The following is a 15174-nucleotide window of genomic DNA, read 5'->3' as shown; positions in this document are numbered from 1 at the left end:
ATCCACTCGTCTGGACAAGACAGTCGTGTACGGTCAATCGGTTGCATGAAGAACTGCCACAGAATCTTGCCTTTGTGTTAGACGAGGAAGTAGGAAGATAGTTTGCAGTTTAAGATCCCATCGATGACGAGTTCATTACATATAAAGGACGATTCCAGATTGAGAATGTATTAGGAAGGAAATGGACCATATCATCTCGGGTTTTGCCTTAAGCGACTTAACCAAAGCTCGGACATGCGAATCTGAATATTCATACAGGGATCTGATTCAGTGAAACCCCTGAACGAGAGTCCAGAGTCTTAGCGTGTCTAAGGCTAGTTACTGAATCCTGTGTTACTCCACTGCTTTGGATATTAATCTCAACGGACAAAATGTTAGTCACCTCCTTAAGAAACCGCACTAGCTGCTTTGGCGTCTTGTGGGAGTTTTAGAACTGGTAACAGGTGATAATGTGCCTTCCACCGGTGACTTAAGTCATGCCAGTGAATTCCGATTCATCTCAACCAGTTTCCGAGCTCGCCGCTGAAATCGGGTACCGGTCACGTGACATCTCGCGCTCGCTGTGTGGTGTGATCTTTCTCTTGGCCACCAAATTTACGAAAGCCTTTTTAGAATTCGATCGCAGATAAATACCTATGACGAACAAGACCATAAATATGACTTGCTGCTCGTTTCATTCGCAGGAATTTTAACTTTTCTCCTATATTTCTGGCTAACCACGCCTTCGGAAATCGCGATACATTCGGGAAAAAGTGGTCAAATATTTCTGACAAGGTCAAATACAAATGTTATTGCCAGTTATTTCACTCGCACCAGTTTCATCTTTCTTTAGTTTTTTAATCAGACTGTAGTCACGAAATGGAACAGACATTACTGAAAGAGTACGCTCTTGTATGAAACATCGAATATTGCAGAACATGCTTCTGCACGTCTCTGTTCACAGGACCACACCGACCACTGCTTGTTTTGGCTTTATTATTCCTTATATGAAACCTCCTTAGGACTTTTACAGTCGAACACACATTAACTATCACAAATCCTAACTAGAGTGATGCGTTTGTGACAAACCATCCTTGCGCTGTTGCCTTTTAATGGCATACTGCCATTACACGCAAGTTAACGCAAATACAGTGAACCCAATATGGCGATCAAGGGACTTCACGTGACCCCAATCCCAGCCGCACATCTGGCACTTCCGAATTTTAGTCACTCATGGACGGAGGAGCTATTATACCGATTCCTTCGTGGGACGACGGGTGGGGTCAGGTAGCGCATCCGGCGACCGGTTTCCACTGGCACTGTCAAATCCGATCTATAACGATGCTGACACCTTAAAAATATGAGAAAAGGAAAAAGAAGAAAGAAAAACAAAAGTTGCAGGTGACATCCCTGCAGTTGCCTAGCTCTACAGGATGTAGTCACCAATGATAGCTTCCGCTGGACGTGGTATACTGAAGACACTTGTGGACTTCGTCCCTAGCCAAATTGAGACCATCATCAAATCTAGAATTAGCGTGAAGTGTCCTGGAGGTGGCTATCAGTACTTCGGAGATCTTTCATATGTAGGCTTAGAAAGGATTTTGTCTGCCCAGTTATGTCCGTTATTGCTAATATAGACAACTAAATGAAGCTCTCGTCACTTACTGGTTACAGGTGAACTGACCGCCGCTGCCTGTTAGACCTTGGACTGTCGGTGATGGCGCGGATGGAGCGCCTCTGCCTCTACGCGGGGCTGGCGCTCTGCGTGGCCGTATTGGCTGGCGCCCGGACTGTGGGCAAGGAGGAAGAAGCCGCCCCCGCTGACCTCGAGTCGGCCGCCTCCCACTGGGGACATGGAGGCGGAGGAGGCGGTGGCCACGGGGGCCACGGGGGCGGTGGTGGTGGCCACGGGGGCGGCGGTGGCGGCACCGGCGGCCACGGCGGACACCACTTCGAGAAAGGTGGTGGCCACGAACACCACTCTGGCCACCACGGCGGCCACGGCCACAAGGGTGACAAAGGATACAAGGTGAGGCTGATGAACGTGGATTGAGATACGAATTTTTTCCACCTTCTTACTGGCCATTCCATTCGAGTCCAGCAGGCGACCCTGTACACCGAATTTCTCACAGTTTAAAAGTTGTTGTTGTTGCGGTCTTCAGTCCTGAGACTGGTTTGATGCAGCTCTCCATGCTACTCTATCCTGTGCAAGCTTCTTCATCTCCCAGTACAGAAGGAGAACAAATAAATGATCATATAAAGTGATCTGTCATTCACGGGCAGATGTGTTCTGAAGGGAAAGCTCTTATGAACCCTTTGGCTCGTTTGAGCACGACAGTGCTTTCTTCGTCGTAGTGGTTTTGCCTTCATCTGACCTATAATCTTACCTACCCAGCAACTTACAGGGGAAAGTACAGTTTAATGTGAACTCAGAACAACAAAACTGGTTACTATCAACACAGAAAATATAACAGATTCTTCTCTACACATTTTCGACACTGTATTTCTTTCCTTGAATGAAACTAGGCTGTCGACACTGCAGCGAAACTTCAGTCTCGATCGTCTTATGGAGCATTACTGGACAGAAAATCTTAGAGCCTCTTACTTGATACAGATTTTCACCTTATCAGTTCATTCGTTTAATATAACTGTTGTCGTGCTTAAATCTGTTCTACAAAGCTTTCCATACAATTTCTCTGAAGGTTGATGGTTACAGCCACTTGCTGATAATACCTACATCCTGTGCTCAATTCAAATTGATTGTCTCAGTAGTTTTCTGGAGTGAGAAAGTGTTATATGATAAGATTCAGCTTTGTGAGGTCAAATAAAGAGCTGTTAGGATAAAGTGGCAGTGATGTTGTCGAGTTACTGTCACATTATAGTTTTGCAAACATTGTGAGACACGCTACGTTTATTATTATTCATTATTTTCAAAACTGTACATGCATTTCTGAACGTGTTTCCACCTTCTATCACGTCTTCGTATGTTTCCCTCATGGAGCTTTAACCTACCTTCTAGCACGAGCAATTCTTTTTAAACATCGCAGCTTCTACTTGCGGTAGTCTCTTGATCGTACTTTTTAGTGTTTGTGTCTGTTAGCTCATATCTTCAGCCACAACAAGCTAGTTTTCATTTGTGTTTTCGACCCCTTATTTAAAGTAAATCCTTCTGTTGACTAATTTAGCACATGAAAAATTTTAACACTTATGATATTTGTCGACTCAGAGGAACCAATAGTTTTTAAAATAAAATTAAATTAGTACTTCCTTTTCGATGAAAGCATAAGTGAAAAGATAATGTTTTCTTTACGAACAGGGATACCATGAGCACGAGAAAGGTTCAAAGGGCCACCACGACAAGGAAGGGCACAGTGGACACTACTCTGATCACGGAGGCAAGAAGAAGAGCCATCACGAGGAGGGCGGTCACTACGGAGAACATCACTACGGCGAGAAAGGCGAGAAGGGCGCCAAGTATGGGGAAGGTGGCAAGCATTCCAAGGGTCACAGCACCAAGGGCGGCCACTCAGTGCACAAGAAGGACGAGTATGGAAAGAAGCACGAGTTTTACGATGAACACCACGAGGGTGGGCACCACAGCAAACACGGAGAACACGGCTCGCACCATGAAGGAAAGAGTGGTGGACACAAGAAGGGAGGCCACTACCACGGCGGCCACCACGAGGGCCATCACGGCAAGAAAGGCCATCACGAGAAGGGAGGACACCACCACGACCACAAGGGTCACAAGTCCGCTGGGGGTCATGACTCGCACCACGGACACCACTCTGATTATGGGAAGAAGGGAGGTCATTCCGAACACCACGAGTGGGGACACAGCAGTGGAGGCGGCGGTGGTGGCGGCGGCGGTGGTCACGGAGGCGGCGGTGGTGGACACGGAGGCGGCGGTGGCGGCCACGGAGGCGGAGGACACGGAGGCGGAGGTGGTGGTGGACACGGTGGACACGGAGGCGGCGGCGGTGGCGGACATGGTGGACATGGCGGAGGAGGCGGCGGTGGACACGGTGGACACGGAGGCGGCGGTGGTGGCGGACATGGCGGACACGGCGGAGGAGGCGGCGGTGGACACGGTGGACACGGAGGCGGCGGTGGTGGCGGACATGGCGGACACGGAGGCGGCGGTGGAGGACACGGAGGATGGGGACATGGAGGCGGCGGTGGTGGACACGGAGGCGGCGGCGGCGGCCACGGTGGACACGGAGGCGGCGGTGGCGGACACGGAGGATGGGGACACGGAGGCGGCGGTGGTGGACACGGAGGCGGCGGAGGCGGACATGGAGGATGGGGACATGGAGGCGGTGGACACGGAGGCGGCGGCGGCGGACATGGAGGCGGCGGCCATGGTGGTTGGGGACACGGAGGTGGTGGCCATGGTGGTGGAGGAGGTGGACATGGGCACGGGTGGTGAAACAGAAACAGACGTGGCACCGATGAATACATACACATCCATTAGAAAAAGAGAGTTCACAGCCTCATTGTTGAGGGAAGTGGATTCTTACTCACTGATCTCGTTTTTCTCCCTCCTGTTGTTAATGTTTGTTGATCGCTCTCCCTTACTGGGAGAAATTTGTTGTATCATTGTTGACTAAATGACTGACAATAAAACGAATTTACAAATAATATTTTCAAATTATTTTAATGCTATTCCAAGCCAGACAATGACGGTTTATCAAAGAATAAACTTTGTCCCTATTAGCAACTAATTAGCTATATCACATTAAAGTTTAAACAAAATTATCATACAACAGAATGCAGCGACTAGATACGTATAATATCAAAAGAAGCTTAAATTTCAGAAGTAAACACGATAAATAAAACAAGTATGAATAAAATACCCTGGTGGTGATGCCAATTTTGTTTTGTCAATGTAATTAATATAGGATTTGCAGTTCATTGTTTGAATATGAAAAAAAGCAGTAGGTAATTGAAGCTGCTTGGCTTTTCTCATCCCAGCTGTTCCAACATGAAACACTTGGAAGTATGCCCTCTTGCTGTGCTCGTGTGAGTAAGCATTTTTTAGATATGTGAGATATTCAAATCAAGTTAGAAAATCATCCATCACCATTGTTTGGCAAAATTTCCATCTTTCATCGAATAATGTTCCAAATCTGGTCTAACAGAGACAATGTTTATTACCAACATCTTGTAAAAAAATTATTAGAATACTTTCGTTAGTAGTGTTCAACCGAATACAAACAAAACTGCGCAAATGTATTATGCATGACATGAACTAGCAATTTATAGAACTTGTATTTAGGTGTAGCCACATATAAATCAAAGTTATGACTAAAATTCCTCACTGATGCCGTCAGTGTAAAAGCCAGAAACTAAAAGTGGAAATACCGTTTTTTTCACGAACAATAATATGATCCGTACAGCGGCCTGTCGTGTTTCAATTTGATAAGACTATTCGTGCTTCCAGCTTCGACGAGTGGTTTAAATTTCAGCAGCCCTTAGCGGCTAATCTAATGCTTCACCGTCACTTCGAAGTGACGGTTTTATAGAACTGTGCTACTGGGCGTGAAGTCGCACGCTGCCAGTCCACCATTAACAAAGCACACCAGAGCTTCACCCTCGCCGTGCCAAGAACCTACGCCGTACCCAGCTGCAGGCTACCGTCTTTATTCACGTGTTACCTGCTACTCACATTTCTACAGTTTCTTTTAGTATGTTAACCCATTAACAACTGTATTACTATCATAATGAACCTCAAGCAGTCGACTTATAGAAGTCACAATTGCCACTAAGAATCCAACAATGACACAAACAACATTTCTGCACACTGAAATTACTAATTAACACAGTATCTTTATTCAATTCAAAATTATATAATTATGGAACTTAACAGCGAGATATTTAGTCACTTCACAAGACCGTAATTGTAACACACTCGTTATAAATGGATGATAATAAATTCCAGTTGATGTTTTGATAACAAATATTCTGAAATCAACCAATATGCACACAATAACAATCAATACTCATCCGTAATCGGAAACCTACACTATTTGCCTGGAATAAAAATTCATGTAGCCATATAAGTAAACATTAAGCATTCCACGTACATAGTCACAGGAGTTATATGGAAATATCTTCATTATCTGGTGCCGCAACTTTAATTGTCATTTTGTCTATCGAGACGCTAAAAGCATTCATCCTCTACTTTTCTATATCCACGTGGATTCTCCTTAGGATCAGTCTATATACTATTTCCGTAATGAAACCTTCACTACCAGAAAGTTTCAAAGCAGTGTATACTCAGCTGCAGGATTCAAGATGCGTTATAGGAAGAACTCCTCGGCTGTGCGTAATTAATTCTACGCGGCACGCTTTCTCTCAGGAGATCAGATCCAAGAAGTTAGGTAGAAGAATTACTGAACAGTGTGGAAAGTAGGAGAGAACGACTAGCAAACGGAAATTGTGTAATGGGCTGTGTGACACATCTGGATATCACACTCCGTAACAGCACTTTTCGTGACAGGTAAAGATCCACGTTCGAAGTCTGTCCTAGTACATCATTTTCACCTGTCACAGGCAGCTACCATACTTTTCACTATACCACACAGCATTTCCGCGACTTCATGGAATCATGCACCTAGGACATAAGGATTAATTATGCAAAAATAAAGATGAGAGGTTTCATTCAAAAATGGTTCAAATGGCTCTGAGCACTATGGGACTTAACTTCTGAGGTCATCAGTCCCCTAGAACTTAGAACTACTTAAACCTAACTAACCTAAGGACATCACACACATCCATGCCCGAAGCAGGATTCGAACCTGCGACCGTAGCGGTCGCGCGGTTCCAGACTGTAGCGCCTAGAACCGCTCGGCCACTCCGACCGGCGAGGTTTCATTAGAAAAAAACTTAAACAACGAGTACGATCTAGGAACCTAATGATAATATCGTTTCCATAAGATTCCTCATAAGCACTATATTTTAGTCAGAGATCCACTATCATCGATTACTGTAGATCCATCCATTTAAATCCATTTAAACTATACTTATTTCGCACCTATCACTTTTTAATTCTTTGTTTAACCAAAGATCAGGTTGAAGCTAGAATGAAATTTTCACTCTACAGCGGAGTGTGCGCTGATATAAAACTTCCTGGCTGATAAAAACTGTGTGCCGGACCGAGACTCGAACTCGGGACCTTTGCCTTTCGCGGGCAAGTACTCTACCAACCGAGCTACCCAAGCATGACTCCAGTCCTCACAGCCTTAATTCCGCCAGTACCTCGTCTCCTACCTTCCAAACTTCACAGAAGCTCTCCTGCTAATCTTGCAGAACTAGCACTCCTGGAAGAAAGGATATTGCAGAGACATGACTTAGTGACAGCCTGAGGGATGCTTCTAGAATGAAATTTTCACTCTTCAGCGGAGTGTGCGCTGATATGAAACTTCTTGGCAGATTAAAACTGTGTGCCGAACCGAGACTCGAACTCGGGACCTTTGCTTTTGCGGGCAAGTGCTCTTCTGCAAGGTCCGCAGGAGAGCTTCTGCGAAATTTGGAAGGTAGGAGACGAGGTACTGGCGGAATTAAAGTTTGAAGCTGTTAATAAATTCCTTGTATAATCAGAATAATGTTTTTAGGGGATCAGATCGTGGATAACGTAAACCAAATACGACTTTTGGAGGAACCATGAACCATTTCTCTTTTATGTACACTTTCAAAAATGAGACGCAAAAATCTTCAAGTTTCGAACTCAATTTGTAGTTCAGATGCTATCAAAATAATCAGTGATAATGGTTAAGACTGCAGTTTATCCAACATTGTTGTAAATTATACTAACATTTATCTGATTCGGTTAGCTCATAAACTCTATTTGCAATACAGTTTTTCGCATCATTTCTACTGTATTATTGACCGTACTTTGTTATTTTTCCAACGGTGTATCAACAGACAAGAACATTTAGTTACAAAAAACAGCACCATCAGTAACTCATGATGTATATCCTCAAAAAAGTTATTCCTATGAAATAAGAACATTGTTCATTATAAACGAACGTAACCAGTCATAAAGAGCCTTTGACTTATCTTCTTCGAGAGTTATAATGCAGGGAACAAATTTTAACGTGAAACGAAGTGTACACGGTACCGAACGTGGTATTTTGTGAAACCAAAGCGCTGCGTTATGCTACACTCCTGGAAATTGAAATAAGAACACCGTGAATTCATTGTCCCAAGAAGGGGAAACTTTATTGACACATTCCTGGGGTCAGATACATCACATGATCACACTGACAAGACCATAGGCACATAGACACAGGCAACAGAGCATGCACAATGTCGGCACTAGTACAGTGTATATCCACCTTTCGCAGCAATGCAGGCTGCTATTCTCCCATGGAAACGATCGTAGAGATGCTGGATGTAGTCCTGTGGAACGGCTTGCCATGCCAGTTCCACCTGGCGCCTCAGTTGGACCGCGTTCGTGCTGGACGTGCAGACCGCGTGAGACGACGCTTCATCCAGTCCCAAACATGCTCAATGGGGGACAGATCTGGAGATCTTGCTGGCCAGGGTAGTTGACTTACACCTTCTAGAGCACGTTGGGTGGCACGGGACACATGCGAACGTGCATTGTCCTGTTGGAACAGCAAGTTCCCTTGCCGGTCTAGGAATGGTAGAACGATGGGTTCGATGACGGTTTGGATGTACCGTGCACTATTCAGTGTCCCCTCGACGATCACCAGTGGTGTACGGCCAGTGTAGGAGATCGCTCCCCACACCATGATGCTGGGTGTTGGCCCCGTGTGCCTCGGTCGTATGCAGTCCTGATTGTGGCGCTCACCTGCACGGCGCCAAACACGCATACGACCATCATTGGCACCAAGGCAGAAGCGACTCTCATCGCTGAAGACGACACGTCTCCATTCGTCCCTCCATTCACGCCTGTCGCGACACCACTGGAGGCGGGCTGCACGATGTTGGGGCGTGAGCGGAAGACGGCCTAACGGTGTGCGGGACCGTAGCCCAGCTTCATGGAGACGGTTGCGAATGGTCCTCGCCGATACCCCAGGAGCAACAGTGTCCCTAATTTGCTGGGAAGTGGCGGTGCGGTCCCCTACGGCACTGCGTAGGATCCTATGGTCTTGGCGTGCATCCGTGCGTCGCTGCGGTCCGGTCCCAGGTCGACGGGCACGTGCACCTTCCGCCGACCACTGGCGACAACATCGATGTACTGTGGAGACCTCACGCCCCACGTGTTGAGCAATTCGGCGGTACGTCCACCCGGCCTCCCGCATGCCCACTATACGCCCTCGCTCAAAGTCCGTCAACTACACATACGGTTCACGTTCACGCTGTCGCGGCATGCTACCTGTGTTAAAGACTGCGATGGAGCTCCGTATGCCACGGCAAACTGGCTGACACTGACGGCGGCGGTGCACAAATGCTGCGCAGCTAGCGCCATTCGACAGCCAACACCGCGGTTCCTGGTGTGTCCGCTGTGCCGTGCGTGTGATCATTGCTTGTACAGCCCTCTCGCAGTGTCCGGAGCAAGTATGGTGGGTCTGACACACCGGTGTCAATGTGTTCTTTTTTCCATTTCCAGGAGTGTATTATTGATTACGTTAAGGGGAATGTGACGGGGAATTTGACTGAACAACAGTTGGAAAACGCCTCGTAGCCAATTTGACAACAATAGTTCGAAGAAGCCAAAAATGAAATCCAGCACGCCATACAGAAGCAGCTGCCTTCTAGTAATGTCATGAGAAGATCATGACGAAATGCAAAGTGATGCAGACAAGATACCGGCAAGGCGCGAAAAACTGCAATTAACCATAAAGAACAAAATGTGTGAAGCCCTTCCTCCACATGAGTACAAAAAAATGTCCGTTAAATTTCTGTTATGGGATAAACCACATGAATATTAAGATTGTCGGTTCGACTAAATACCTAGGAATTACAGTTACGAGGAACTTAAACTAGAAATATTGTGGGGAAGGCGAACAAAAGACTGGTTTTTGTTGGCAGAACACTTAGAAGCTGATACAAATATAAAGAGACTACCTACACTACGCTTGCCACTCCTTTTGTGGAGTACTGCTGTGAGGTATGGCATCTGTATCAGATAGGATTCACGGAGGATATCGAAAAAGCTCAAAGAATGGCATCTCGTTTAGTATTACCGCTAAATATGGGAGAGAGTGTCACGGATACTACAGGCGAGTCGGGATGATGATAATCATTAAAACAAGTCCATTTTTCGTTGCATTTTTCCAAAGTGCTGGTCTAGTATGGGTCGGCTGAAGAGTAGCCTGAAAGTAATTCCATCTCCCTTGCCAAACACTTAAGTGTTATTTGGAGAGTTGTCATGTGGACGAGGTCAAATTAAAAAATTATGTATCATTAGTCTACATCTACGTCTAAACTCTGCAAACCACTGTGAAGTACATCGCAAAGGTTATGTTCCACTCTACCAGTCATTACGGTCTTTCCCTGCTCCATTCATGTATGGAGTGCGGCAACAACAAGTGTTTAAATGCCTCCGTGTGCACTGTAACTAAACTAGTCTTGTTCTCACGATCCATATGGGAACGATACGTATGGGGTTGTAGTATATTCCAGGTTCTTCATTTGAAGCCGTTGATTTTGAAACTTTGTAAGTAGGCTTTTCCTCTGGATGGTTTACGTCTATCTTCAAGAGCTTGCCAGTCCAGTTTCTTCAGCATCTCCGTGGCACTCTCTCACTTATCAAAAAAACAAGTGTTAATTCGTGCTGCCCTTCTCTGTATACGTTCAATATCCCCTGTTAGTCCTGCCTGGTACGGACCCCATACACTTGAGCAAGATTCTAGGATGTGTCGCAAGTGTGACTTGTAAGCAATCTGCTTTGTAGACTGATTTCATTTCCCCAAAATTCTACCAATAAATCGAAGTCTATCACTTGCTTTACCCACGACTGAGTCTATGGGATCATTCCATTTCATATCCGTACAAAGTGTTACATCCAGGTATTTATATAAGTCATCGATATCCTAGTTGTGACTCATTAATGTGATACGTATATGCTACTACGTTTCTTGTTTTTTTTCATTTTATAAAGTGCTCAGTCTTAGGTTTATGAACGTTTAAAGCAAGTTGCCAATTTTTGCACCTCTTTGAATTCGTATCGAGATGTGACTGAATATTTATACAGCTCCTTGCATGCAGTACTTTATTATAGGCAAATGCATCATCTACAAAAAGTCTGAGGTTTCTACTAATATTGTCTGCAAAGTCATTAATACACAATACTTCCCTGGGACACACCCGAAGTTACTTCTACATCTGTCTGTAATATCTCTTTATATTCGATGAATTATTCTGATACAATTCTACCCTTGAATGACATTTACTTATTTTCTATCTTCATACTCGCAGAATCCATGCGCAAAGTAGTTTCATACAATAGCTATGCCATGAGCGCATAATTATTCTTTGTAGTACTCTCTCTGGTGGTTGTTAGAAAAAGCTTCCGAGATTATCTTCGTGCCGATTAGCCTGAGCATTTTTTGAAGAATTGTAATCTGAATATTGAGATTTATGACAAAAGATAACTGATACGAAATTGTACGATTAAAAGGGAAATATATATAGATTGCTCCTTCATACAAAAGGTGTGTATTTGACATTTGAGAATTAATGATATTCATCGATATATTGCGTAGTTGTTAATCTGAAGGGAACTTCCGAAAGACTGAATAAGAACCTGCATTTAATAATACAAGAGCTCCATTACTTCTTCGGAAGGTTAAACTTCATCAAAGCCAAATATCCGCTTCATCTGAGGTTTCCCGACTGATTATACAACACTCCCAAAATTACGAGGCATTTTATTTGTACAGATTAGCAGACTGCCGCAAAGCACGAGCCTGCAGAGAAGAAGAATCATCGCCTGATTTCATTCTAACAAATAAAATTTCTGAATCATTTTGAGTGACTGAGTTATGATTGTGTTTCCTGTTATGAATGATTGATTGCTCGAACGAATTGAGATTTACATAACTACATAATTACATAGATAGGAGGAAAAATTACATGTCGATATCTCTCCATATTTCCGTATTTCCAGAAAGCAATTGACATGGTGTCCCGTTGCAGGCTGTTAACGAAGGTACGAGCATATGGAATAAGTTCACAGATACGTTGAATGACTCGAAGACTTCTCAAATAATATGACCCAATATGTTGTGCTTGACGGCGGGTGTTCATCGAAGACAAGGATATCGTCAGGAGTGCCCCAGGTGTGTGATAGGGCAGCTGTTGTTCTTTCTATACATAAATGATATGCCGGACATGGTGGGCAGCAATCTGCGGTTGTTTGATAACGATGCATTGGTGTACGGTAAGGTGTCGAAGTTGAGTGACTGTAGGAAGATACAAGACGACTTACACAAAATTTCCAGTTGGTGTGATTAATGGCTGCTAGCCCTATATGTGGATAAATGTAAGTTAATGCGGATAGGCGGGAAGATCAAAGTAGTAATGTTCTGATACAGTATTACTAGTGTCCTGCTTGAAACAGTCAAGTCGTTTAAATATCTGAGAGTAACGTTACAGATCGATATGAGTGGAACGAGCATGTCCGAACTGTGGTAGGGAAGGCGAATGGTCGACTTCGGTTTATTGCGAAAATTTAAGGAAAGAGTGGTTCACCAGTACAGGAGACCGCATATAGGACGCTGGTTCGACCTGCTCTTGAGTTCTGCTAGAATGCTTGGGATCCGTAGCAGATCCGATTGAAGGAAGACACTGAAGCAATTCCGAGGCGGGCTGCTTGATTTGTTACCGGTAAGTTCGAACAACACCTAAGTGTTACGGACGTGTTTCGGGAACTCAAACGGAAATCCCTGAGGGAAGACGACTTTCTTTTTGAGACACACTGTTGAGAGAATTTAGAGAACCGGCATCTGAGGCTGACTGCCGAACTATTCTACTGCCGTCAACATACATTCTGCGGAAGGACCACGAACATAAGAGATGAGAAATTAAGGCTCATACGGAGACAATCGTTTTTCCCTCGCTCTATTTGCGAGTTGAACAGGAAAGGAAATGACAAGTAGCGGCACAGGGTACCCTCCGCCACGCACTGTACGGTGGTGTGCTGAAAATCTATGGAGATGTAGATGTAGAATTTAACTTGCTGCGTCCTCCTTAATTCTCAATCCCGCCACAAATTTGGCTTGATATTTTCTGACAATTGCCCTTGAAATTCCCTACAAGATTTTACTACCAACTTCTTGCATCTCTCAAAGACACCGGAAGGTTCTTCTGGCTTGAGATCTGGTGCCATATACTGAAATTTATAATCCAAGTACGCCAGCCTGGGTGGCCGAGCGGTTATAGGCGCTATAGTCTGGAACCGCGCGATCGCTACGGTCTATACTTCTGCTAATAAGCGTAGATATGGTACTGAGTCAAATGCTTTACTAAAACCAGGAAATACTGCGTCTACCTGATTGGCTTGATCCAACGCTTTTCTTAGGTCAATGTGAAAAGTGTGAGCTGTGTTCCACATGATCGATATTTTCGGAATCCATACCGCTTGACATGGAGGAGGTCATTGTGTTCGAGATATCTCATTATGTTTGAGCTTAGAATATGTTCCAAGATTCTACAACAAATCGGTATCAAGGATACTGGACTGTAGCTTTGTGGATCACTTTTAAGACCCTTCTTGTAAACAGATGTGCCCTATGCTTTCTTCCAATTACTTGGCGCAGTTTTTTATAGGAGGTAGCAACGATAATTTATAGTTAAATATAGGGCTAACTCAGCCACAAATTCAGTATAATAGAATATAGGGATTTCATGTGGCCTTGGGCCTTAATTCAATTTTAACGCCGGCCGGTGTGGCCGTGCGGTTCTAGGCGCTTCAGTCTGGAACCGCGTGACCGCTACGGTCGCAGGTTCGCATCCTGCCTCTGGCATGGATGTGTGTGATATCCTTAGGTTAGTTAGGTTTAATTAGTTCTAAGTTCTAGGCGACTGATGACCTCAGAAGTTGAGTCGCATAGTGCTCAGAGCCATTTGAACCATTCAATTTTAACTATTTCCGTTGTTTCCCAACACCACTGACACACAAACACTTATTTCACTCATTTTTCAGTAGTACGAAGATTAAATTAGGACAGTGCTTCCAGCTTGTCTTTGTAAAGGAACATTTGAAAATGGAGTTAAGCATTTCTGCTTTTGCTTTACTACTCTCAATTTGAGGTCCTGTCTCATCCACGAGCAGGTGGCCATTAACTTTGCTGCCGCTAACAGCCTTTACATACGATAAGATTTCCTTTGGCTTTTGTAAAACATCAGTAGACGAATTTCTGCTGCGGAAGTCACTGAAATCTTAACGCATTACTTTCTTGACAGTCAAACGCGTTTCATTCATCATCTATGTCTATAACCCTCTGCTTTGTTTTAACATATCATGCAATAGTTTGTGTTTCTTTATAAATTTCTTTACAGTGACTGTATACCATGTGGGGCTCTACCATTATTAACGGTTCGACTGCGTACAAATCTACCCAACGGGTTGTCAACTATTCGTTTAAATTTGAACTGTAGTTCCTCTACATGTTAATGTCCTCTGATAAAAGCTTCACGGTCCTCATTAAGATGTGAAACTGTCCTTTTATAAATACGTAGTCTTTTGAATATATGCACCTTTCTACATGTATTGATTTGCGCGTAATACCTTCGCAATCATTGTTGCCACAACTGGGTCGTGGTCACTGATACCAGTTTCGCTGAGGACATCCTCAAGCTGGTCAGCTCTGTTTGTTGCCAGTAGACGAGAGTTGGGTTCCGAACCATCAGTTCTAAGTGGTTTTCAGAAAAGCCATTCAGCAGTGTTCAACAGGATGTCTTGTCCTGCCCACCACTAAAAAAACTGCAATTTCCAATTGATTGTTGGATGATTAAAGTCTTCACCATTGATTACAGTATGATTGGGGAGCTAAGTACAAGTGACCTGCAGTTTTCTCTAAAATTTTCGGTTACATCAAGGGGTGAGTCCAATGGTCGACGGTTTGATGTCCATTCCTGATACTAAGTCTTGCGTGAGTCCTTACAGTAGCGTTTATTGTATATTGTTTTCGACGCCAATTTCGTGACTGTAGTTTCTTTGCTTTGTGTTTTAACGTCTAACGTTCCTTCATTTGTTAGTCATTTGCTATCGGCTATGTA

General features: G+C 44.3%; 1 protein-coding gene across 1 annotated transcript; it reads left to right on the top strand.

Moving 5' to 3' along the window:
- The first annotated feature begins 1696 nt into the window (after window positions 1-1696).
- LOC124709024 (glycine-rich cell wall structural protein-like) lies at window positions 1697-4408 on the top strand. The gene is made up of 2 exons (XM_047240671.1): window positions 1697-2008; window positions 3296-4408. The coding sequence occupies exons 1-2, from the start codon at window positions 1697-1699 to the stop codon at window positions 4406-4408; spliced, it is 1425 nt and encodes a 474-aa protein (XP_047096627.1).
- Window positions 4409-15174: the final 10766 nt, after the last annotated feature.

This window comes from Schistocerca piceifrons, chromosome 7 (assembly GCF_021461385.2).
Source record: "Schistocerca piceifrons isolate TAMUIC-IGC-003096 chromosome 7, iqSchPice1.1, whole genome shotgun sequence".
Classification (NCBI taxonomy): Eukaryota; Metazoa; Arthropoda; class Insecta; order Orthoptera; family Acrididae; genus Schistocerca; species Schistocerca piceifrons.
This window is presented reverse-complemented; position numbering and strand designations above follow the sequence as displayed.

Excerpts from the sequence above, each read along its gene's own strand:
- LOC124709024 (XM_047240671.1), top strand. The coding sequence starts at position 1,697 with ATGGCGCGGATGGAGCGCCTCTGCCTCTACGCGGGGCTGGCGCTCTGC. Across the intron at positions 2,009-3,295 it reads AGGGTGACAAAGGATACAAG|GGATACCATGAGCACGAGAA; the intron begins GTGAGGCTGATG and ends CTTTACGAACAG.